This window comes from Drosophila simulans, chromosome 3R (genome assembly GCF_016746395.2).
Source record: "Drosophila simulans strain w501 chromosome 3R, Prin_Dsim_3.1, whole genome shotgun sequence".
NCBI lineage: Eukaryota > Metazoa > Arthropoda > Insecta > Diptera > Drosophilidae > Drosophila > Drosophila simulans.
The window spans coordinates 19,194,652-19,218,969 of record NC_052523.2 but is presented as its reverse complement, the minus strand read 5'-3'; the positions used below and the strand labels follow the sequence as shown (position 1 = coordinate 19,218,969).

The 24,318-nt window shown below is 46.0% G+C and overlaps 4 protein-coding genes and 1 pseudogene across 5 annotated transcripts; 1 reads left to right on the top strand and 4 right to left on the bottom strand.

The window, feature by feature from the left end:
• The first annotated feature begins 165 nt into the window (after window positions 1-165).
• Window positions 166-17,229, top strand: LOC6729170 (sodium/hydrogen exchanger 9B2). Of its 2 annotated transcripts, XM_016174908.3 has the most exons (11): window positions 166-588; window positions 993-1,253; window positions 7,247-7,658; window positions 11,679-11,966; window positions 12,025-12,207; window positions 12,285-12,460; window positions 12,551-12,657; window positions 14,650-14,838; window positions 15,533-15,676; window positions 16,014-16,115; window positions 16,850-17,229. In XM_016174908.3, exons 1-11 carry the CDS (start codon window positions 573-575, stop codon window positions 17,102-17,104), a joined length of 2,133 nt encoding a protein of 710 aa, XP_016035825.1. In that variant the 5' UTR covers window positions 166-572; the 3' UTR covers window positions 17,105-17,229. The 2 variants fall into 2 exon arrangements, with proteins under 2 accessions (XP_016035825.1, XP_039150841.1); XM_039294907.2 differs by lacking the exons at window positions 166-588; window positions 993-1,253 and adding an exon at window positions 5,123-5,322.
• Window positions 1,788-2,568, bottom strand: LOC27207556 (annotated as a pseudogene).
• Window positions 8,002-9,747, bottom strand: LOC6729178 (odorant receptor 94b). The gene is made up of 2 exons (XM_002104463.3): window positions 8,384-9,747; window positions 8,002-8,268 (listed from the first exon to the last, which is right to left on the bottom strand). Exons 1-2 carry the CDS (start codon window positions 9,479-9,481, stop codon window positions 8,215-8,217), a joined length of 1,152 nt encoding a protein of 383 aa, XP_002104499.2. The 5' UTR covers window positions 9,482-9,747; the 3' UTR covers window positions 8,002-8,214.
• On the bottom strand, window positions 10,209-11,682 carry LOC6729177 (odorant receptor 94a). The gene is made up of 2 exons (XM_002104462.4): window positions 10,742-11,682; window positions 10,209-10,682 (listed from the first exon to the last, which is right to left on the bottom strand). The coding sequence occupies exons 1-2, from the start codon at window positions 11,482-11,484 to the stop codon at window positions 10,262-10,264; spliced, it is 1,164 nt and encodes a 387-aa protein (XP_002104498.2). The 5' UTR covers window positions 11,485-11,682; the 3' UTR covers window positions 10,209-10,261.
• A 3,522-nt stretch (window positions 17,230-20,751) lies between the features above and the next one.
• LOC6729176 lies at window positions 20,752-21,404 on the bottom strand. The gene has a single exon (XM_002104461.4). It carries the CDS (start codon window positions 21,348-21,350, stop codon window positions 20,880-20,882), a length of 471 nt encoding a protein of 156 aa, XP_002104497.1. The 5' UTR covers window positions 21,351-21,404; the 3' UTR covers window positions 20,752-20,879.
• Between the last annotated feature and the right edge of the window lie 2,914 nt (window positions 21,405-24,318).

Sequence of the window (24,318 nt, the reverse complement as noted above, 5' to 3'; positions counted from 1 at the left end):
AAACGAACCCCTTATAAATATGTAAGTGCTTCCAAACTGAACCCCCATTCCATTTCACCCTCCAAAAACCAACTCATTCCGCTCTCTTCGCTCGACAGCAAAGAAAACAGAAGAAGCTTGTTTGTTTGCCAATTAGTTTTAATCGAAGAGCGTTCGCTGTAGCTGCGCGAATCGGCAATCGCTTGTTTAAATGGCTTTTGCTTTTCTAATTAATGCGTTTGGCAAATATTTGCCAGTGCATGAGCTGTAATAAAAAACAGAAGCTCCAAGTGCTCAAGTTCCTGGGCTACTACACTATTCCATTCCGCACTTCCGTCGGTCGTGTCGCGCGTGTTCCCTACTATATACTATATATCCACTCGATTCGCGGGGTCGATCAAGTACTACTCAATCTCTTCGAACCGCGGCGTTTCTCTTTGCCACACGTCAATTTTGAGCCAAGAACAGCCATTTGGACTACGTCATCGTACTGATTGCGTCAGCAGTTGTCGCTCTTTGGCATTATTTTTCCGCGTTTTTTTCACTCAATCACTCAGTTTTGTTTTGTTCTCCGGATTTCGCCGACATTCGACATGAGCAGCGATTCCGGTAAGCCCAATATTTGTGTCTATGGCCATTTAGCACTGCCAGCTTTCGATACTCACTTCGGCGTTAATTTACGAGTTTATGGTTAATCAATTAAATGCCACTTTTTGCCCAAGTGCCAATAAATAAATCGTGTGCAAATCCACAAGTCAAAATGTTGGGAAATTAACTCGTTTATTTATATACTTGCGACTGGAAAATAAATGGTAGAATGAAATTATCAATATTTTTTTTTGTTATTTTTTGTTTGATTAGCCAGCTTTAGGCTTTTATCTATCATGCTTAATTAAAAATGTTACCAAATAGCTTGAGGCAATTTTACTTGTGGGAAAAAAGTATGAATATAAAGACCGATAAATTATTCAGCATACTTAATTTTAATATACAAATTAATTTATATATTTAAGATATATTGGATGTAGTGGCAGGCAGTGAGGGTCCACCCTTGCAAGCCTTTCGCAGCAGCAATCCCTTCGAGGACTCGTATCAAAAGTCCTCCTGCCAGCAAAATTTCGAGCGGGATCGGGATGCGAATTTGACTCCATTGCACATGCTGCGGCGGGCCAGCGAAACGGTGACCGCCAGCATCCTGGAGCCGGAAAAGGAGCACCTCCTTGGCGACAAGCCACAGGCGCCCCCTCGTGCCCATGGAACCACCGCCACCGAAGGTGAGTAATATGTTTAATTGCAACGTGTCGTCATGGGGAAACTCGAAAAATGCGGAACGAAAGTATTTGTTGCGGAAATTCTTGCCTTTATGCAACCGGCTCCCGGATCAGTTTGCACACAACCCGCAGACAGGACGGCAAAATGGATGCTGAAGACAGAGACATCCAGAGGAACAGCTCCATGCCAACGCTTTGTTGGCCAGCCAAGCGAAGTGGCTCCGACAGCCAAGTGCACAATGCGTGCTCAGATATGCGCATATGCACTTCAGCACATATACACACGAGTATTCATAGTTTGTTTATGCAAAGTTTTTGTTTCGCCGACGAGATATCCTGGCAGAATCACAGCTCTTTCTCTCAGCTGGCAGGAGCTGATTGAGGCATTTCGATTTTAAGTGAACCGCACAATCACATCTTGCACAAGACGGCGAAGGCGGGCTGGGGGATGCTGGGGCGTATACGTAATATTTCCGCATATTGACGCCAGAGTGTCTGCGATTGGCAGTGCAGTGCATCCACTGTCCCGGCTCAAACTCAAAGGCAGGCATTTCCTTACATTCCTTCTGATTTCTGGAAATATGCAAGGCTGCACCATGCTGTGCTGGCCTGGGTGATGTGTGGACCACTTTCGTTGGCCGAGGTTTTTGTTTACGCTCCTCCTCTGTTTTGGCAGGTGGCCCTTGCTGGTTTTTCGCCCACAACCATAGCAGCTAGTATTTTTCAAAACTCCCGGAGCTGCAATTGTTTTGCATGTGTTCAAATACGGGTTTTCGCACTAGCGCATTGCCCAACTTTTTGGGGAGAATTGTGGAGGATTTCCCTTTGGGCCATCGCCATTGTGGCATTTTCACACGAATAATGAGCCGTTTTAGTTGCGCCCAAATGCCCACAATCATACAACTAACACGGGTGGCAAGAGCCCGCGGCTCTCGGCAAAGTATGTTCCCATGAATATGCATTAACCGGGGCTCATTTCCTGCGCATTCATTTCGCATTTGCTATTCGCTTTCGCACTCGGAGTGCACCACTGATTCTGATTCAGATTCTGATTCCGATTCCGATTCCGATGCCCGTTTCCATTTCGCGTCTGACTCTGATTTGACTGTGGAAGTCATATTTAAATAAGTTTGCGCACCGCTGCAGGCAGCACTAATGCTCGCATGTGAAGGCACTCGTTTATATTAAATAAATTCCATTTAAATGCAGCGTTTGGGGCAATTCCTCAAGCTCAACCTTGAATGGCGCAGCCCTACCAGCCACCTGCCCCATCCACTTTTCACCTGTCGCTTCTGCTTGTGAGTGAAACGGCGACATTTCTGTTAACTAAAGCCAACATGATATACGCTTGGCACACAAACATTCACTCGTCTATTGATAAATGCAGTGCATTGCGCATTCCTGCGCCTGTGTGTGTGCAAGTCAGTTCATTACGTATACGCAGTGTGCGACATTTATAAATGCCAGCAAGACTGTGACTCAGCATAATGATTGCCAAATGAATGGTAGAATGTTAACCGTCACGAAAATCCTTTCGACGCCATTTCAATTGGCGCTGGTGCGTTTGGCAGCTGTTGGCCCACTTTGGAGGCTTGAATACTTTGGCTAAATCTGAAGGATCTGCAGGCACTTGCACTTGCACCACAGCTAATTACTAAAACTGCACTTAGGCGCCCCACCCCCGCTTAACCTTTGACCACCTGTCACACTTTGGCTGCTTATTTGCCGAGCTGCAACGGGGTTTCTTTTTCAATTTGTCTCTGGCTCTTTTATTTACCAGCACGGCGCTGAATGGCGCTTTGTGACCTCGTTTTTCTACCATTTTTATATAGTTTACCAGCCCCGAGCCAAGAAAGTGCCAGTTTCCACTGATTTGCGATGTATGAGCACTAAATTAGATGCGAATCGCTGGGGCGTGAGTTCATCTCTTGGCAGGAAGTGCGTGACAACGGAATGCAATCTTCTTCCACGCAAAGAAATTATTTTCCGAATGCGCGCTGCATGCGGAGTTGCAAGTCGGCATCAGGATTCAGGACGCGGCAAGGATGCCGGCTGGCATAGTTAAAAGGTGGTACGCTTAAGTAAACATAAATAAAATAAATGTGTGCTGAGTACGGGCAAAGTGATTTGATATATAAGTACGCCCCAGACGCAGAAAGAGTTTCAGACTTCAGACGGCAGGAACTCTGGGCTCCTTGGCGTGGAAGAGCACGGAATAAGGAGTTACAGAAGTCATCAGCGAGCGCAATTTTCCGTTTAAACATATTGAAAAAGCACCTTAACGTTCGCCTGTAAATAATGAATAGTTGAATAACTGATATAAATCACTTGGAGATACACATTCAGTAGATCCCCTTGCCAAGCAATTTATGGCACTTTTTGCTGAAATAACAATCTAAATGTTAAGTGACAGCAAAAAACTTCGCTCAACTTTGAGCAGAACTATGAATTCTCCATCCTTAGACCTAAGCGAACTTTTTCAAAGTTGTTTAGTTTTCGGGCCGACGTCGTCTGGAAAAGTGTTTGCCTCGCTTCCAATTAACACCTCAGATTCGCACTCGTACGCAATAGTCCGCACATGACAAGCGGATGACAAAAACTTTGCAGATGCTGCTGCAAGTGGAGCTCCATGGATATGGCCATTACTTTTTTCCATCAGCACATCCTGCGAAGGAGTCCTCCTGCTGCGCTCCTTGTGACCAGTGGCATAATTTGTGTGGAAACTTCTTGGGCAATTGAAAAGCGAAATGCGAAAGGCATCGCAGTGCCTTGGCTTAAAATAACTTTTGCATTATTTTCGTGCCTGGTCACTTGAAAGTTGCAGAAAATATGACAAGATAAAATGCCAAAAAAGTGCCCCGGGGCAAATGGGCGAATGGGATGGGTGCAGTGATAGGGGGGCGTGGTCGTGGCCCCGGAAACTGCCAAAGGTAATAATCAATGGGGCGGCGGCCAAAGAAGCCTTAATGACCTGCCCAACTTGCAGTTGAAGTTGGCTCAACGGCTGCCCCTTTTTCTTGAGTGCAGCGCATGAATGTGAAATATGAAATATCACAGCAGCGGCAGGACCTCCGAAAGTGCTGCCTTACAATACCTGAACGCTATCTTCGCCGACACCTTTGCACAATTTATGCACCATTTTTTTCGCCATAGCCAGGCAGCTATGGAAAAAATAGTAAAAGTAAGTGCCGCAAAAACTTTTAAATGAGTCACATAATTCAAAAAGATGGAGCAGAAATCTTGCCTCTGTTATCATTTCATTCCCTCCCCCATTCCCCTCGCCCGTTTCAGTTTGTTGAGGCGGGGAGATATTTTAAATTAATTAGCCGAACTTAAATATTTGTTGTAGTTCAAACGCGAACTTCGCATTGAACTGGTAAATATTCAATAAGCTCGCAGCCATAATGAACTCAACCGAAATCCAACTGAACCGAGAGTTTAGCCCCTCTGAAATGGCAAATATTTGCAGGGCGTACATAAGTTTCCCATTGGTTATGGCTAATTAATTGATAAGCAAATGCTTGGGGCCAAATAAGTGTTTATGTTGCAAGGCGGGTTGGGATTAGAAATTCCCCAGCCACTGCAACTCAATGTGATGTATGTGGGAAACATCATAATCTCGATCGGTTTATCATAATTAGCACCTCCGATCCGATCCCAGGGTTCCATCTAATAATCCCATATGTTCTCGTTATCACACAATCTATATCTCTCTCAGTTTGCTCGCTAATTTTAAGTTATTAAACAAATATTTTGCCTGGCTCGCTCGCGTGCCCACGAGAGCACCTCGAACTTCCAGATATATGTTTTTTATTAGCATAAGATAAAAAATACAAACATATTCCGTATCGAGGCTGTGGAGCTGTCCGCCTAAGAGAGCTGACATCTCAGTTGTCCGCTGCCATTGAACGCGATTAGTCGGTGCTCGGCATTAAAATTGTGCGGTTCGGTTGTGAAACGCTTCGAATAAAATCGCATTTTCCACTGAATCGGAATGCGTGATGAATTTGAATATTGTTAGTTTTATGAGTGCTGTGGCTAACGCAATCTAATTTAATTATCCGCCAAACAGGTAAGCCCCTCACAACGTCGGAAAAAACCATAATTTCCAACTCCCATCATTGTGTTTATTGTTGCAGTTCAGAATTTCTATGAGCGCGTTGAGCTTTACAGCATTTCACCGCGCACATAAATTGCTAACATGTTCGTTATTGTTTCAAAAACTTTGTGTATTTAATGTATTCCAAAGCAGATTACTTTATTATTTCAAGCGCAACTATAATTAAAATAAAATTATTTTCTGTTTCGGTTGTTACACGGCGATGAGAATCAGTGTTTTTCCCTATTTCGATTGCCGGTGTTTTACGGTGCGTTATCTCTTTCAGACGGGGAATCCGTGCTCATCAGCTGTTTATTCTATTTATTTAATCTATTTGTTCAGTCTGAGAAGCACAACAAATGATAGTAGATCGACCTTGAAACATTTAAGAGGAATCAATTGGGGATAGCTTTGATTCACCTTCAATATGATTCGATTTACTTACTAAACTTTGAGAAATAGTCATATAGCATTTTCTTGATTTTCTTAATAATACTTGTTGGTAATAACTCAGTTAGTAAATTGCAATCCGAAAAGAACGGCTTTTTGCGAACATTTTGTCTAGCTGCTAAATCCCAATAAATCGAGATATAAATCGAAATGAAGTCAAATTAAGTAAAGCTCTTATTTCATTTGCGGCTGTAATAATCCCAGCTCCATTAGTCGCCACTTTACGGGGCACAATTCCAATATTTGTGCTGCTGCATTATGACACCCAATTAGCATTGGCAATCAATTTGGGCGTGTGTGTCAAAGAGTCGCATGACGCACTGAATCACAAGCGACACGTGATCGATGGACCAATACGCAAATATAGTATAGTATGGCATATAGAATCTAAGCACTGAAACGTCGAGAGTTCGCACCGGCGAGAATTGGCGCTAAATATTTGCGCACAATTAACACGTAGCCATTCGAGTGGTGGCAAATGTCAAGCAGATTGTCTTTTCAAATCAAATACAAACAGGGATAAAAAGGGCAAAGAATCTGGCATCTGGAATCAAATCAAATCAACTGCTGATTGCACAGCCTATGTGGCAGCAACACACAGACAGTGTGAACTCTGCATAATAATTGAGATGTGAAGTGGATTGTAAATTCTCGTTATTAGAACGGCGCTTCAAATGCAAATATCAGTCTACACTCCAATTAGCCCGCTGTGGCGGAGGCGTCAATTGCTCGGAAAGCACTCGCAGCTAGCCGGCATTAAGTGCGCTAATTATAAATGGAAATATTTATGTATTTCCTACCGCCACCTAGCGCCTTTTCCGCCTTTCGCAACCTGTGAAATTGTCGCGGCAACAATGAAGCCAATTATGGAGGCACCTGTCTACTGTCGTCTGGCTGGCTTGGTTCGTCCTCATCCTGCAGCCTGCGTCCTTGTGCTCGTCCTGGGCCAGGTGAAGACAGCTTCCTGCCGGCAGCGGTGCTCTCCTCCGCCCCCAGCCATCGTCTTGTTCGCCGACGTGCCTCCTCGGCGGCACAATCAACGGTTGTCAATCTTTGTTGCAATCTTCATTTCGCCATCGCCTCGAGTGGTGGGAGTGGCTTGTGTGTCGGCTGCACTTTGCAATTTAAACGATCCGACTGCTGTTGGGCTTTCGTTATGCATGAGCAGCGGGAATGAATGCCAAATGGGCTAAATGCACCAGTTTGGCGCTTATAAGCCGGTCGATATTCAAGAAAGCCATTCAAAGTGCATAGAAGCAAATGTATAGTAAGGATTTATAAAATAAGTAGGTTGGAATATATATTGTTTTTTGCTGCAAATAAACTGCATAACTTTAAAATTGTTCCAAACTGCAATACGTACCCCTTAAAACATAAACTCCCAAACGATTACCCCCAAGTGAAAGACACATCTATTAAGGCGTTTAAATCTGTATGCCACTTACAGCAAAGCGCAGCAGACAGCAGCCAAATCAGTGGCAGCTGCAGCAGCAACAGCAGCAGTCGAGCAACAACAACACCAAAAGGGCACTGGCGCCAGGTGACAACATGACACAAGGAGCAGCGCCGCAGGACTCACAGGGCGACATCCTGCCCACCCGCCCGCTGCATACCAAATTAGACATACAGAAAATCCCAGAGGATGAGGCGGGCGCTGACGCCACACAAAACGCGGCAACAATAATTTTAACGCCGACATCATTAAATTTAACAAATACAACAGCACAAAATGTTGCCGCCAACAATGCGGGCAACTCCAGCAGCAACTCCAACTACGGCCCAGGATCCGTCTCCGGCTACCCAACTCCGAACGCAACTCCGGGCGGAGTCCGTGGCGACGAGTACAAAGGGCCCAAATGGTAAGTGAAAAGCTCATGTGGCCAGCACTCCGGGTTGGAGGTTGGGGCTGCCATTGTGCGGATTTGCGCTTAACCCTTTGAATGCACTTCCGGCGGGACAGCAGCGCCGCCATTCACACTTGCATTGCACGCGTTTTTCGCATATCCGTTGGCTGGCTGCCTTTCTTTACTTCTCGTATTTTGTATTTTGTATTTCTTTTGTGCGCCAACAATGTCTCCGTGGAAGTTGCCGCTGCACTAGGCAGCGGCGCGTGCTTCCGCTGGTCTTAAAAGGGGAAGGGTAGCGGGATTTGGGGGTCCTGTTTGTATCCTGTTAGCAAGCATATCTCATTCTCATATCCAACGACGTCTAGTCGCAGGCTAGCCCGATTTCTTGTTCCCTTTTTGGCTGCGACACTTAGTTTAATAGCTGGCGAAATGCCTTGTTGGCTGCAGGCGTTTATTCTTCATGTTCACAACAACGGGGCGTATGAGTTACAGTGTTACGTATCCGACCCGTGGGTGCGTTTCCATTGTGGCGCCGCAGCAGTCGGCGGATCCCTGCTCCTGTTTCACTCTACTTGGATATCTTTAGCAGCAGGGCGAAGAAACTGTAGGCATTGTTGATGGTCTGCCAAAAGTTGGGGGCGAGAGAACAGAAATATATTAAGAAAATTAGGATGGGGATGTTATTTATAAATTTAAAGTTATCTGATATCTTACTTCAACTTTTGCGTAAATCTTACCTTCACGAAGATGGGCAGTCCTATTTCAAAGAACACTCCGGCTCGCACTTTAACCGGTCGCTTGAGGAACTCCATGTAGCAGTTGAGCAGCTTGCGAGTGCCCACGGAGTACTCCAGCCAATTGGTACCGAAGACACTATTAGTGAGTGCATTGGCGTGAAAGGTCAACTCATTGCCGTAGTAGCAGGGCAGGAAAATCTGGACGATCATGACGGCCACGAATTGCACGGTGGTCACGAAGAGTCCAGGTCGCTGCTTGAAGCCCATGTGCACCAGTCGATAGGCACTGAAGCAGATGATGAAGGCACTGAAGACCACTTGGGATAGGACATAGGGCGAAACTAACACTTCGCATTCCCTCGTCAATCGGCGGACTTTTGAGTGCAGTTGGAAAATGCGGCGCAACTCCGGTCTGGCTTTCTCCTCGGCTGCATTTTTCAAGGCCTCCAGTCGCATTCCCAGCAGTCTGAAAAGTGAGGCGATGTGGAACATGAAATAGCAGCCTAATGTGTCCAGCAGGATGTTCGATAGACAGCACAGGGTCATGGCCACCACATTATAGCCCCAGGCGTAGAAGTATCGCTCCCTGGTGCGCCACTCGAATGGCACGTAGTAGCCGAAGGGCAGCTCGTAATCCTCCTGGAAAAACACGCTTATATAACCCATCGCAGCCACGAAAAGGCTGCCTCCGATGTACCAGTAAAATATTCTCTTGAAGTCCCTCTGATTCTGCTGCCAGAATTTGATTTCCTCCGAATTGCGCAGATTAAATGCGGGATCGTGTTGCAATTCGTGGATTAGATTAGCAGCTTCATGGCGACGATACCAAATATTCAGGAGTTTAGTGACCAATGCCAGTTCGGTGATGGACATGTACAGAACTTGACCAGCTTCCTCAAAATCCGACGAGGTAATAGCTTCATACCACATGAGAGCAATATACGTGAAGGTCAGTGGAAGGTGCAGCACAAAAGGATATATTCGTTTTAGCCAGTTTAATACTCCATCATCCTCCTCGTTCTCCCATTTAAGATGTCCTATCCAACGTTGGATTACTAAAAGTGTTTGGATGGCACTCAGGCGATTTGTAGACTCCATTTCCAGCAGCTTAGTTTTAATTTGCTAAATGAAAGGTTCGGAAGATTTTTAGGGCTTTTATAACCCTTGAGTTTTAATAGCCTTAATGGGCAGCCTTGTGGAATTTTTTTTTTGATTCAAGGTGAACTAGGGTGGTATCATTTTACTAAGTCCAGCTTGAACTTACTTTCTACATCCTAGTTCACTCCTAGTTCCTTAAAATTACTACTGACATCCTATAAAACAATATATATTCATTTGTGATTATATTACATTTTAAGGAACCGGTTCATTTTGTGAGCTTAGTTCTCAATACGTTCCGTCCCTGATTTGTTTAGGTAACCAGTCAAAATATTTATACAACTAATGAGCAGGGCAATTACAATAATTAGCTTGCCGACATTACCATACGTTAATTGTTGGCCGATACTAAATGGGTAAGACACGCAATTGGCAGCAGGAGTCTTAGAGGAAGAACTCATCATTCAAAAACCCTTTTTATTACCAAATTTCGACGATTTATCATCAGTGCAATGAAGCCTGTGCAGCGGTGAACATGTTTACATATGAATTTTTCTTGGAATAAGTTTGAATATGTTCCATATTTTTCAAAACTCTTGAATTTGAATACATTTGATGGTAAGGCTTTTTATATGACTTCCATTATGTAATCTAACAAACTTTGATATCCCTTTATAACATGGTATATGCTTTGAATAATGGTGTCGCATTCTTAAATTTCAGAAAACAGGTTTTATGATTTCAGATTTATTCAGCAATATTTAATAAAATTTTGACATGTTAATTTGATACATTCAGTAATAAAGCCAAGAAACTGTAGGCGTTGTTGATGGTCTTAACAAAAATGGGCAATCCCACGGCGAAGAAGTTCCCAGCCCGGATGGTCACCGGTTTCTTCAGGTGCTCCATGTAAGCATTGAGTAACTTCCGGATCGGTGGCCGACATTCCAGCCAATTGGTGTGGTATACCTCGTTGGTCAGCTGGTTGGCATACACGGTTATCTCGTTTCCATAGTAGCAGGGCAAGTAAATCTGCAGGATCATCACACTGACAAACTGCAGCATGGATATAAACTGGCCGGGATTATCGCGAATCCCTACATGCTGCAAGCGGTAACCACTAAAGCAGATGATAAGTGCACTCAAAATGATCTGAGATAGGATATAGGGAGATACAATTTTCTGGCAGGTCAGGGTTAATCTGTAAAATAGAACAATATATGAGCAAGGGAAAGAATGTAATTGTGAGAGATACTAAACCTTCTAATCCTCTGATGCATGATGAAGATGGCACGCAACTGCTGGCCAAAAATGGTATCATCCTGCATATTCTTGAGTTCCCTCAATCGCAGACCGAGCAGTCGGTACAAAAGAGAGATATGGAATAGGAAATAGCAACCCAGGGTATCTAGGGTAATGTTTGAGATGCAGGTCAGCGTCATGCCGGCCATATCGTAACCATAGGCGAACCAGTACCTTCTCTCATTCCGCCATTCGAAGGGCACGTAGTAGGCGAAGGGCAGTTCGTAGTCCTCCAGAAATAGTACTCCAGTGCAGCCACTGTACACCACGCCCAAGCTAATCAGGATGTAGATGTAGAAGAACCACTTGAAGAATCGTTGCTCCCGGCACCAAAAGTCCACCTCCTCCTGGCTGTGGAGTTGGTAGTCCGGAGCGTGTTGGAGCTCGTACATCAGCCGCCAGGCGTCGGTGCGATAGTGCCAAATGCTCAGGATTTTCACCACCAAAGCCATCTCGGTGATGGACATGTACAGAACCTGGCCAGCCTGCTCCAGATTGCTCGAGATGAAGGCCTCCAGCCACATGAGTCCAATAAAGGTGAAGGATATGGGCAGGTGCAGCAAGAAGCGATAGTTGCGCTTCACAAAACCGGTGAAAGTCCACTCCTCTTCCGATTTCAGTGACCAAGGCCAGAGGCCAAATAGTTGCATGACCCGAAGAATCAGGCGCATGGATTCAATGCGATCCTTGTGTTTATCCATTGGGCTTAGTCCTGACTCTATTTTCCCTGGGCTGACAGCTTTTATAGCTCTAAGTGGGCTCGATAATTAGCGGCAATTATGTGTATATAGTTGGAGAAAGGAACACATGATACTATTTTGAAGGGAAGAAGTACCTCAGTACACTCGAAACCTTTCTGGCCGTTGGTTTAACTCTTTTCTTGAACTCCCTACAGGTGGCTATATATCCGTTCGCATTGGGTGAACACTTCCGAGCTGGTGGCCCTGCTGGCCATTTTCCTGGGCCTTTGGGCCATGGGCTGGGTTCTGCTGCCGGAGTACTCCCAACCTCCGACCGTCATCATGCGCATTGCATTCCTCTTTGTGGGCGCCCAGATCTCCGGCATCCTGGTCACCTTTGTCCACCTGCCCGACATGCTGGGCATGCTGTTCTTTGGCGTACTGTATGCCAACCTGGGCCTGGCCAATTTCGAGGGCTATCAGAAGTTTGAGCTGTTTCTCAGGTAAGATTTCATTTAAATCCGTGTTACATTTAATGTGGGTTTGTTTCCCCCTCCGAAGGGAAATGGCCCTGATCAACATCATGCTGCTGGCTGGCCTCGGGCTGGATGGAGATGCCTTCAAGCGGTTGTGGTTCATGATACTCCGGTTGACCCTGCTGCCCACAATTGTGGAGGTGGCAGCCATTGCCGGACTGGCCAACCTTACACTCTCCATGCCCTGGCTGTGGGGCATTGCCTTGGGGTAAGTTAATGAGCTAATGGAATACTTGGATTATCGAATGCCATAATGGGTACTGATTACTTGGGGTTATGTTGCAGCCTGGTCATCACCGCCGTATCACCGAATGTGGTCGTCACCGTGATGTTGAAGCTGAAGGAGGATCGACTCGGCCTGAACAGCGGCATCCACACGCTCATCTACGCCATGACCACATGCAACGATGTGGTAGCCATCTTCATGTTTGGCGTGATAATCAGCGTAATATTCTCAACGAGTGCGTGCCACCCGTCGTGACCGGGAATCGGAATCACAATCCCAGCCAGAGTTAAATAAACCCCCACTTCGCTTCCACTTCCATTTGCAGCCTCGCTCACCCAGCAAGTGCTGCAGGGTCCCATTGGCATCGGGATTGGACTCGTTTTTGGCTATCTCTACGGCTCGATGCTCCAGTACTTGCCGTCCCGGAACGCGGTAAGCTGCCAGACAAAGGCGCGGACCTAGACGCAGTTCGTCCTTCGCGTCGTGCTCTCCTTCCTGCCGCTACATCTCGTCCTCGAGCGGGCTGCACTTAAAATGCACATTCAGTGAACACTTAGACACTCAATCAGCGCATTTAATGATGCAAAACGCGCGCCAGTCTCTAGAGGCGCGGAGCTGGGTGGGGAATGTGGGGCTGTGCCATATGTACGTGGGGCTGCAGACGACTGCACTGGGGCAAATGGCTGGTGCAAGCTGAGAAGTGACTTCACAAGGGGAATTTCGCATGAACTAGTTTATAGATAGGAAAATATGGCATGGGCATAAAGTATTGGTACACTTATTTTTATACCAATTTCTAGCAGTAACTATTTATCATTCCCATTAGAATCAATCAGATTACCTACTCTAGCAGACTATGGAATTTTCCTAAAAGCTAGAGAGTTATCACCTACTTAGACCCCTTTTTTTCGCGCAGTGTTAGCTTCCGTTCAGTGCCCCCACCCCCCCCCTTCACGGTTGTTTGTGTGGGTGCATTTTGCATAAAAAGACACTTACATGCATAGCGGCAACGACAACGACAACGGCGAAGCTGGCGACATTTGCGACGACAGTTACTGCCAGCATCTATGTGAAGTTATGCCGGGGACATCGAGGCAGCCGCAGCCAGAGCCACAAAACTCATTGCCGCAACTTACACCGCTAATGGCGCGCATAATCAAACGCCATGGGTGGTGCATGCTGCACTGCATGCGCTGCACCAACCACCCACCCACCAACCACCCAAGCCATCAAACCCACCCAAGCCTCCCCGTATACACACACTCCCGTCGAGTTCTCATAACTTTTGTTTTCTGCAAGTCGCGCTCGCCTTTGCCATCGTCAAGTGGCATCCACATCCGCATCCACGCAGTGCTGCAGTTTGTACAAAAATTTCACGCTGAGCGCCGTTGAAGTTGCATCCTTGCATATTTTACACACCCACTCACCCCGTACCGCCCATCAAGCGCACTCACACCGTGTACATATATACACAGTATATATGTATATACATCCGCGGGCTATTCACTGTCATCTCCCAAAGGGGTAAAAACGGGGCGGTGGGTGGCTGTCATCAGGCCTCGGTTTTTGGTCTCAGCATCTTTTCGCATGTCATTGCTACCGCCTTTATTTTATTATTATTACGCAGTGCTCTGTAATTTTGCATTCAACGTCACCTTTTGCCACTTGCTTTTTTTGCCAAAGCCAGTTGACAGTATTTTTCAATAAGATATTCGCGCAAAAGTTTGTAATTCAACGAGGTGGCGGCAACTCAAGTTGGAAAATTAAATGTGCCGGCGTGAAAGAAAACTTGAGTTTTCCACCTTATAATAAAGACTGGTAACCTAACGATGTGCTGGCAAAGTCAATTTCATGTCATTTTACTCGAACGAGCAGCTTAAAGTTGAATACAAATAGCTCGACAAGGGTGAGGGTGTAAATTGAATTGCAGCAATTTGCGGCATAGTTGGAAAATCACCGGGTAAATTAAAAAAAAGATTCCAATCACTCTCAGCACCAGTCAGGCAAACTGACAACTTGACACTGCAGATATTACAAAATATCCAAAAACTGCCGGCTGAGAAAACATTGTTGCAGGCGAGATTTATCAGATCTAAACCCTTGTAGAAGTCATTTTAGTGCAATTTTAGAGCCCGGAAAAACCCGGTATATATGCAAACGAAAACAAGGCGAGAGGACACAGGACACTATCCTTTTTTCCTCGCTGCAGCACACGTTGCGTATACGCAGCTGACCGCACACGCAAAACACAAACAATGCCGGCGAAGTCCGGGGGTTGGGGGTATAAAAAAGCAGTTTCCATCAGAGTTTTGTAAAGTGATTTCGCCATTTTTTCCCCACTCAGCCCGCCTAACTTACCTACCTGTTTTGCCATTCACTCCCTTCATATCTGTCCTTGTTTCCGCACATCCCACATCCTTGCAGACGTACGCAAATGGCCTCCGCTTCGTCCTCATCATCTTGGGCGGAACCATCGCCGTGATGGGCAGCCGCGTCATCGGTTATACGTCGGCCGGAGCCCTGGGTTGTGTAACGACCGCCTTTATTGCGAGGATTGGCTGGCGGCGGGAGGAGGCCAGGCTGACGGCCCAGCAGCTGCAGGCCCAGCAAATTGTGAGTATCCTTTGCACTGGGAATTATTTGTGGGCCTTCTTGGACGCCAATGGTATAATGACAAATGATGCTGATTTAATGCAGATTAATATAAGTTTGAATAAGGGTTTTCATACAATTTCCCAAGTTAATACTATAACTCACTCATAATTTCTTTCTCTGTCCAGAATCGAAACCAAGTCCAGTCGGCTAACTCTATGAGCTGAAGACTTTGACTTTGCGTTTCTGAGTGCTTTTTGGGGTATTGGAGCTACAGTCGCTCTTTTGCTGCTTTCCTTGCTTTCGGGTCAAGAAAAATGTTCCCTGGCAATAGTGCCATTTTTTATGTCTGTGCCGCTGCAGCTGTAAAAAGCGCCTGTATGTGCGGGATTTCTGCTAGGTAATTTGTGACATCACGTCCTTGTCCCATGTCAGAGTTGACTGCCGGCTCTCGATTTGTTTTGAGCATGTGTTTTTTTGTATCCTTGTTTTTAACGTCCTCCTTTCATTTACCTTTGCCTTAAACTTTTAACCCAGTTGCTGTCCAGGAAGGTCCTTCTGCACTCCGCCCTCGCACTTGAGTCTTGAGTTCCAGAAAAGCGCCTGGTAAGCCGATTGGCTTGCTTTTCCGGGAAGTCGGGATGCACGTCTTTTAACTGGGAAACATGATGAATCGGGCCACGATCTAATAACAACCTATTGATTCCCCTTGCAGGCGAGTGTGCCCAAGCGACTGGACCTCATGTGGAAGTTCCTCAAGCCCGTCTCGTTTGCGCTCATTGGCAAGGAAATTAATTTCAACGTGCTGCAGGGCCATGTAATCGGTTATGGCGCATTGTTGGTGCTCGTCGGAAGTTTGGTAATTAAAATGGTCGCCGGAGGCGTGGCCGGTGGTGCAACAAATGCTCGCCCCGGCCACTTATTTAATTTCTTTCTTTCTGGCCCTCCGACCAGTTGGTGCGGGGCATGCTGCACGGTCCCCGCGGTGCTGGACTCCCCCAGCCATTCATCCATTCTGGTCGGAACGGAGACCAAGTGGAGATTCCGGTTGGGTGTGGTGGGTGAACCGAAATGAAAATGTTCCGGCACCGCAATGCAAATGTTACCTGCAAGCACACAGAAAATGCAAAAAAAAAAATGAAAACGGGGCGGAAAAAACCATCTAGAGATGACCACTTTCTTGTTCTTGTTTTCAGTTTCGCCTGGCTTTTGCATATTTATCCACATATGGCGGAAATCTGTCGAGAAAGGAACGTGCCTACATTACAATTTCCGGTTTTCCCAAAGCAACTGTCCAAGTAAGTTTCCCGTTCCGCGTGTCATGTTGCTGCGGTTCCCATTCCCCATTCCCAATCCGAGTCCCCTTTCCCCCTCCCAGTTCTTTTCCATTTCCCATTTTCCATTTCCCATCCGTTGTCTCCCGGCCTGGTGGCGCTTTTTATTTCATTGCCGGCCATTTCACTCGCTTGCCACGAGCAGACTGACCATCGTCCTGGTTGTCCTGCTTGTCCTGGTTGTCCTGGCTGCTCTGGTTGCCCTGGCCTGGTGTTTTCCCCATGCTTAAGTTATACACGTATTTGCAGGTCATGTTCTCTTGGCCAGAGACAGAGTCAGAGTCATCGCAGGACCTGCTCCTGCTCCTGCGGCTGCAGTTGGCATGCCAGCCTTTTGTTTGCAGTTTAACCGCAAGCGGACATTTTGTTTATGTCGCCTGAGCAGGCGAGTGTGCGTCTGTGGCTTACAGAAATTTAAATGTTACGCTGGCTTACTTACTTCCCCCAAAAAATCCAGAGGAAGACAGCCAAAAAACCAGGACGGCGGTCACATGTGTGCGTCCGTCTAACTTTGCCCTAATATGCGGTGCATATTTCACTGTCCACCTTTTTCGTACTGATTTAATTAAAATTGCACAGCAAACTGCATTTAATCTGGCCCCGCTGCAAATCACATATCACTCATACGCAGCGGTGGCCGCTGCTTAATATGAGCCCCAGCTAACCCACTCTCTCTCTCTGTCTCTCTTTCCCCTTAGGCCGCCTTGGGTCCAGTGGCTTTGGACATGGCACGTGCTGCCAGCGTGGCCAGTCCGGAACAGCTTGCTCTGGCCGGGAATGTGCTCATCATCTCGGTGCTGGCGATTATATTCACCGCCCCGCTGGGCGCCATTCTCATGCTGCGGCTGGCGCCATATTGGCTCAAACATGGAGATGCAGTGGAGGCGGTCGACTCCCCAACCACGCCCATCGCCCCCACGCTGGGCAGCACCAATTCCTCGAAGGGGACATAGCTTCGGGTTGATCTGGAGCCGAAACTTTTAATCCATGCCGTACTTATGTAGCCATTTCAGTTGTACTTATACTTACGTGTACTTAGGTATTACGCTGTTCAAATAAAAGTAAATGCGAAAAGTTAGCAACATATTTTGCTCGAAGGTTTCAATTTTTTTCAATTCATTCCCAATTCGATGCGAAGCACCGTTTTTTTATGGTTCGGAAATTCCCAGTTATTTGCTTACTTATCCTTAAATTTCGGCGAATTAACAAAGTTTGGCCCTAATCCCGCAGGACTAATGCCCCCAAATGGGCAACTTGGCCGACTGGGATTTTATTGTTTTTCCTGTCGCTGCCAATAAGAAAAGCTTTTCGGCACCTAATTATGACAGGATCTGTGTTAATCCCGGACTGCGAGCCCTTGCTAATTGGTTTTATAATTAATTTTGGGGGATTTAAATGGTACTTCGTGTCAAACTGGCGCGAGTTTTTGTGACATGTCGATGACAATCCGTATTAATGATTGACAATTGAACAGGCTGTTAATGCAAATAGATCCCAATTAAGGCGTTCGAGTTGGTCAAGCAAATAAATAGAGCCAAAATAATATCGTTATTTTCAAAGCAGAGTTGTCCCCTTTTCCTCTTCACCCCTCAACGCATTTTAACGCCTTCTGCTCTTGTGGCAGAATCATTTGGCTCCGAGCTGATGGTAAAAGCTAGAGCAAAAAACACAAAATAATGGCAAAGAGGAAAGAATGCCATTTAATTGAAAAGTGATTGTGGGGCCAACCAGCATCGACACCCTTTTTTCGCCAGGCGATGCAGAATTTGCAATGCAAACGGCTTAGAATGAACTTGATGTTCTGGCCGCCTTTGAAGCTTTTGGTTCTTGTTGCTGCCGCTGCGGTCGCATGACAACCGATGGTACCGGGAAAAAAGAGAATATTTCTTGCCAAATTGTGACCAATTTCGAATCGAAGCAGTGAGGGAAATGTGGAATATTTCGGAATTTATCGAACCAACTATGCCTCTAAAACCGATCAAACAAATATTCTCTCAAAGGATAAGGCTAAGATTCATGGATAGCATATTCCATAACTCAATTGTAGTTGTATCTCTAGTCCTAGTGGTATAAATTATATAAAAATTGAAAAGTATCTACATTTTTCCCAGTGTAATAGCTGAGCTTCAGCTGTGGCCGGTTGAGTGAATGCTGAAAGGAATGAAATTAAAAGACGGCAAAAACGACAGAGAGAGAGGGAGAGAGAGAAAAACTTATCATTTTTATTATCCTGCAGCTGCGCATATTTATAACCAACCGTATGTCCCCGTCTCTTTCGCATTCGCATTCGCCGTCTCTTTCATCATCGGTGGCCTTTGTGTGACTCGAAAAAGAGTTGGGAATTGAAGGTAAATTAGTGTTATTAAAATGGCTGCACAAAAATAATTGCGCAACTAAATGAAAATTTTAATGAAAATTCTTTGGTTTCTTCCCTAGTTTACCTCCGTACCAGCGAACCGGTGTACCTACCTATGTATATACCTGTGCGCTTTTCCGCTCATTTTCCTGCACCGATTGCCCCCTGCTTTCTGTTATTAGTTGCATTGTTTCCGCAGTTGATGTCCGTGCAATTAGCATAATGAAAGCAGCTGCAAACGCTGGCATTTTTACGTTGGTAACTAGGGTAAAATGCCAGTGGGATAGAGCATCGGTTGGCCGGCTAAGGGCTGTACGAATAAATAATGGAGTGCGTAAGAGGCGGAAAAGCCAGATTCGAGGACCGCAATTACGCCACAATTGAGTTATGTTCGCATCACATCAATTATGCTGCCACCGGCATAATCCTTCAAAACTCATTGCTCTTATCGCGGCCATTGAAATGCCACCGGCCATAGATCAACCTTATCAGCGCAGCCAAAGCATTTTCCTGCGCCAAATAAATTCCAGCAGTTTATTATTCTAATTCGCATGCCGAATTCCGGGCTGGAAAAGAACGCCAGGCACGTCACTGCCTTGCCCACCCAGAAAGCCACCTGAAAAGCCACCCAAATCCAACCCAATCCAAGCCCAACCACCCACAGACAGCCAACCGATATGGCGAAAAAGGAGTTGTGCGAGTGCCAAACGAAATCAAATCAAAAAGTTCACAAAAATGCCAGACCAAGAGAAATTAAGTTATAAAATTTTAAGGACTATGCGCAGTTTAATTTCCAAATGCCATGCCACCACCAACCGCACCACTCCACCCTTCTCGCCAAGACACACAGGTGGGTTGGGTGGTGCGGGGTGGTGCGTTGTGGTGGTAGTGTGGTTTTTGTTATGCGCCGATTACCATAAAAACAAGCCAAAGAAAGTTGCGTCCTCCTGCTAAACCGACGCTCGAAAACGGAAATCAAGAAAACAAAAAGAATGGGGCCCAAATGAAGTCAAAACCTGGCTAAGGCGGCGCGCTCCTTCAGTTAATAAAGTTAGTTGCGTTTGGCTTGACGGCGAAACTTTTGAGTTATAAGCGCGCAAATTATGGCTTACAACAAAGCAAATGCTAAAGCTAAAGCATTGGTTGTGGCGGCAAAAAGCAGCCAACAATGCCGAACAAAGGAAAACAATTAACATGACGAAGACACATAAAATTTCCACCAGACCCATTCCAACTCCTCCTCCTCCTCCTCCTCCAATCCTCATAGTTGGGTGCGTCGAATTAGCAGTTGTATTCGCTGGCTCGAAATGTGCGTCAATCACGTGATGGAACTAGGCTGCAAAACCTCCACAAATCCACCACCTTCACCCACCCAAATGGGCCAAAAAGAAGGCGTCTCTTGTCTGCGTCTTGTTGTTTTGTTAATTTTAATACATGTACTTTTTATCGCTCGGCATTCCGCAGTCAAGCTGCTGGCTGAAATTAAGCCATTTGTTAGCTATATCTGTGGCTTTGGCTTTTTCGGCAACTCCTCCTTCAATCCAGGACCTCCTCCGCCTCGTCCTGCTTGCTGGTGGCTATCAATGGCGGGGGCTACAGGTCACAGCATATCACAGTTATTTTCGTGCAAATGGCATATTTTTTATGGCTTGTCGCTGGCTTCTCTCGTTTCTCCCGTTGTAATTAGACAAAATTGTTGACTGCCACGACTCCGCCCAGTGCCCCGCCCACTTGGAGGTAGACCCCCCCCCCCCCTTTTTCATTCAGTCCTTAATTCCGCCACTCATGTCTGAGTCCACGGATTGCCCCAACCAAGGGAGGGCTCCATCCGCCACTGGAGGTGTGTTTGACACTTGGCGTGTCGGCGGGACAGCAGAAGTATTATTCCCGAACAGTGACCACTCACGGGGGAGAATGCACTTGCGAAAATAGGTTCAACTATCAAATTAAGACTTTATAGAGGTTATAATCAACAGGTCCAAAAAGCAAACTAAAAAGAATTAATGCATGTAAATGAATAATTTTTTATCTATTTATTATATTATAATTTTTATTCCAGCCAACAGCTAATGCATTGTTTTGGGTCTACACTTTTCCCACTAGTATATATGAAAATACAAGTTTAATTTGAAATGTTTTCAGCTCACTGATAACACAATCACTAGTCACAAACCGCTGCCATTTGTTGAGACTGGCAGATTAGTGGTGTTTACACCCGAAACACTTATCAAATTGTTCACTGTGTTCGATCTTTGGACAAAAGCCGTTCGTTTGGGTTTTATTGTGATTATTGGGAGCAGGCATGTATATAAAAACGAAAATTCCACAGGTATAATTATGCAGTAAACACGTGTCACGAAGCCATCGTCGAATCACCAGATTTCCCGACAACGACCACGATGGTCGGGCAGATAGCCCGGCTGGCAGGGGAAGTCGATCATGGCCACCATCATGGGCTTCTCGGTGGTGGTTTGGCCGGCGACCGTGGGCTCCGTGCTTGCCTCGTGGGCAGCCTGGACCTGTTGCTCGTCGAGATCGACGCACTGGTTGGGCTGGACAGCGGTGTTCTGGTCATTGGGACACGTGATCCGGTGCAGGCAGTATTTCACACACGGTTTTGGAGCCGGAACATTCGCCAGCTTCTTTTTGCACTTGAACTGCGCCACACAGTCCTTCGGGATTTCAGGAATATTGTTGTTGATGAAGAAGGGCCGGTGGGGCTCCTCAGTGGTCGTCGTAGTTGTTGTGGAGGTGGACTCCTTGTGGAAAATCCTTCCCAGAATTCCGCCCTGGACGGCGGCTACCAGCAGAGCGGCCAGTAGGGCAACAAGAAACCGCTTCATCGCCGACTTGTTGGCACTGCGACAGTCGTTCGACTACCAACAGTTTGCACGGTTTCCAGAGCTTCGGTCGCCGGTCGCCACTCGATAACCTCTGACCCCGGAGCCGCGACTGCGAGATAACCAGACTACCCGCATCCACACACACACACTGGAATATGCGAGTGTGTGAGTAAGTGTACATTTAATTCCATACAGTTTTTCGCTCATTTTTGGTCGGCTTTAAATTGGTTTATCGCCAAATTGAATTGCATTTGAGGTGAGCGGTGGGCTGAGCCAGCCACACGCACATTTTGGCAAATTTGACACTGGAATTGAATTATCTGCATTCTGTGAACCGCAAAATTGTATAAATAAATATTAGTCAATTCGGTATTTCATACATGTGCACGCATAATTTCGAGCTGCCATGTGAAAAGCGGAGGGTCAACCAATCTGCTATTTTGGTATCATGGAAAATGAACGAGGCAGGAAACACGCTTGAAAATCGAAACGAATTTTCAATGATAATGTCGATGAGCGAGTGATTTGTAAATTGTGCTTTAAGTGGATTCAATTGATAAGAGTTTGTTTGAAATGCTCTTTGACACATATAGGAAACCCAAACCACAACAAGTATGGCTTTGCTTTCTGTTCTAAATCATTTAGTTTCTTTGCATCCTTTATGCTATATTTTATATGTAGAGGGAAAAAGCTATACAAAGAGCCTTCGGGTGCAATGTTATACTATGGTGAACATTGTGTTGCAATCGTCTGCGCCCTAGAGCCACGAGTCCTTGAAAGCAAACCTAGGCGACCAAAGAACATGGCCAACACTTTGAACGCATCAGATGTCGCTCATTATTGGAAACAAAGCGTCTGCATCTTCGATAGGCGAAAAGGTAACAAAAGGAGCACTCTGGTGACTTAACCACTGGGCAGTAATGAAGCAGCTTATTGTGGATGTGGGTGGCATTGCCTTGAAGTTCGTCAGCTGGTTGCCGAACTATTTGAATAATTGATATTAATAGCTGGCAAGAGCTGTCAAAATTAATTAGTGATGTGTTTTCAGAGCCAGATTATTGATGATGATGATTATGGCCAGGCCCTAATGAAGGCAGCGGCTAATGGAAGTGCTCCGGAGTCTGACAATTGAGCCATTCCGGCACTTCGACAGATGCGCCGAGTAGTTGCGTCTAGTTCTGGCCGATTGTCCTGCCGCAGTGGCATTAATTACACTTTGACTCGATAAATTGATTCGGCATGGACGTGCCGAAGTTCGAACTTGGTCCACCCATTGACTGGATGGGAAATCGCTTAATATGTATTAACATTTATTGCCGGCGAAAGTTTCGGAGCGAGGGAGCAAATAAAGAAAGCCAAGGGCAGGCCGGAAATTGCCGAATACTGATACTTCCGCCGGAAATAAGTTCAGTTCTTGTTGTTCACGCTGCTTGAGGTGACTCCTTATCCTCCTGCCTTCCTTCTCAGGAGTAAATTAAGTTAAGGTCGTTGCCACTCTATCTATCAGTCGATCAAACACGAAGGACAACGCCTAAACGGCGCCTCCATCTCAGCTATCAATGGAAACACATTTTAGATTCACATTCGTCGCACAAGGCGACTTAATTGCCGCCCAATCCCCGGTTCACAGCACTTTGCACAATAAACAGATCATAATCTGGCTAAAACTATCAATTTTGAAGTCAAACAGAAGGGAATATCTCAATCGCCCAAGACGCAAAAGGAGTGGAAAGCGACAAAAAACAAATGAAAATGCTTTACAACATAAAAACAAACTGGAGAACGGGACGACGGCAACGATGTGTTAACACTTCGGAGGTTGGGAGGACGAACGAGTGGTGGCCGGGTGACAATGGAGACAGCCGAAATCCTTCGATGGGTTCTCGAGCTGCTCCGGAGGTCCTGACGACTGGGACGATTGGGTGTCCTCATAGATTTACGCACACTTAGGCAGCATTTACTCAGTCCTCCAACTTCAAATAGTCGTATAAATTGTTCGGCAGGCGCAACTGTAGCCCGGGCTCCTCTTTTTGTTTCAGCTCCTCTTTGTCTTTGGCTTTCGGTTCAACTGCTGTCCGGACGGAGTTTTCCACTGGAGCAAGGGCTGGGTGGTACGTAGCTAGTGGGTGGGGCACTTCCGGGGCGTGAATGAAGTGCCATGTTCTCACGCTCACGCATTTGCCAAGTGCCTGCCGGCCCACATGTCGTATGAGTTTTATGTCCCTCTGTTTATATGACTGTCTCTGTGCGCTCAATCGTTTCTGAGACACATTTATTTGCCCAGCTCGTCGTCGTTGCTGCTGCTTTTGTTAGTTTAACAAATAAAATTAGTGCTATAAACATTCGCTTCTCTACGTGGCATACAGCATGGCCAAAAGGAAACCCAATTAAAGTTTTGCTTTAAAACAAGTAAAACATAAGCTCCTTCTGGGAAATACTTAAAGCTATTACTATTATATTTTCATCTAATGCTTTCAATTTCAGAGCCCCTTTCAACCTACACCTCTGACTTCTCCCTAATATATTTGTTTACACAATCGCAACTCTTTGCCACTTCATGAGTTTTTCTGCTCTTGTGCCACCCACTTCCTTGGGGGATTTATTGCCATAGCGAATCTGTTGGTATTGGGGATCAGGATTCCGGATTCAGGGTTGAGGGGTCAGAGGCGCTGGAAAATACGGAAGGAAGGCCAGACAAGGACCGAGCGTGTATCCCATTTCCGGCTGATGACTCGGATGTTTGTTTTAGCGGCGGCATTCCACTGTGCTGCAACTTTGCACTGGCCATTCGCTTCAAGCTGGCGCAAGTATCTATTAAATTTATTATATATGTGCGGCATATCGATACAAATGCATTTGGCGCACAAATAGCCAGCGGGCGGCATAAAACATAACAAAAGATGCTTAAAGGTACACAAAACGATAAACACACAGTGTGTAGGTGGCGCACAATGAAGGGGTAGACTTA

What these genes read in the sequence shown, in the direction of transcription:
- LOC6729170 (XM_016174908.3), top strand. An exon ending in CTGTGGGGCATTGCCTTGGG is followed by an intron (nt 12,208 to 12,284) that starts GTAAGTTAATGA and finishes GTTATGTTGCAG; the next exon opens with CCTGGTCATCACCGCCGTAT. An exon ending in TGGTGCTCGTCGGAAGTTTG is followed by an intron (nt 15,677 to 16,013) that starts GTAATTAAAATG and finishes TCTTGTTTTCAG; the next exon opens with TTTCGCCTGGCTTTTGCATA.
- LOC6729178 (XM_002104463.3), bottom strand. Translation starts at nt 9,481, where the DNA reads ATGGAGTCTACAAATCGCCTGAGTGCCATCCAAACACTTTTAGTAATC. An exon ending in GACTGCCCATCTTCGTGAAG is followed by an intron (nt 8,269 to 8,383) that starts GTAAGATTTACG and finishes AACTTTTGGCAG; the next exon opens with ACCATCAACAATGCCTACAG.
- LOC6729177 (XM_002104462.4), bottom strand. Translation starts at nt 11,484, where the DNA reads ATGGATAAACACAAGGATCGCATTGAATCCATGCGCCTGATTCTTCGG. An exon ending in ATGCATCAGAGGATTAGAAG is followed by an intron (nt 10,683 to 10,741) that starts GTTTAGTATCTC and finishes TCTATTTTACAG; the next exon opens with ATTAACCCTGACCTGCCAGA.
- LOC6729176 (XM_002104461.4), bottom strand. Translation starts at nt 21,350, where the DNA reads ATGAAGCGGTTTCTTGTTGCCCTACTGGCCGCTCTGCTGGTAGCCGCC.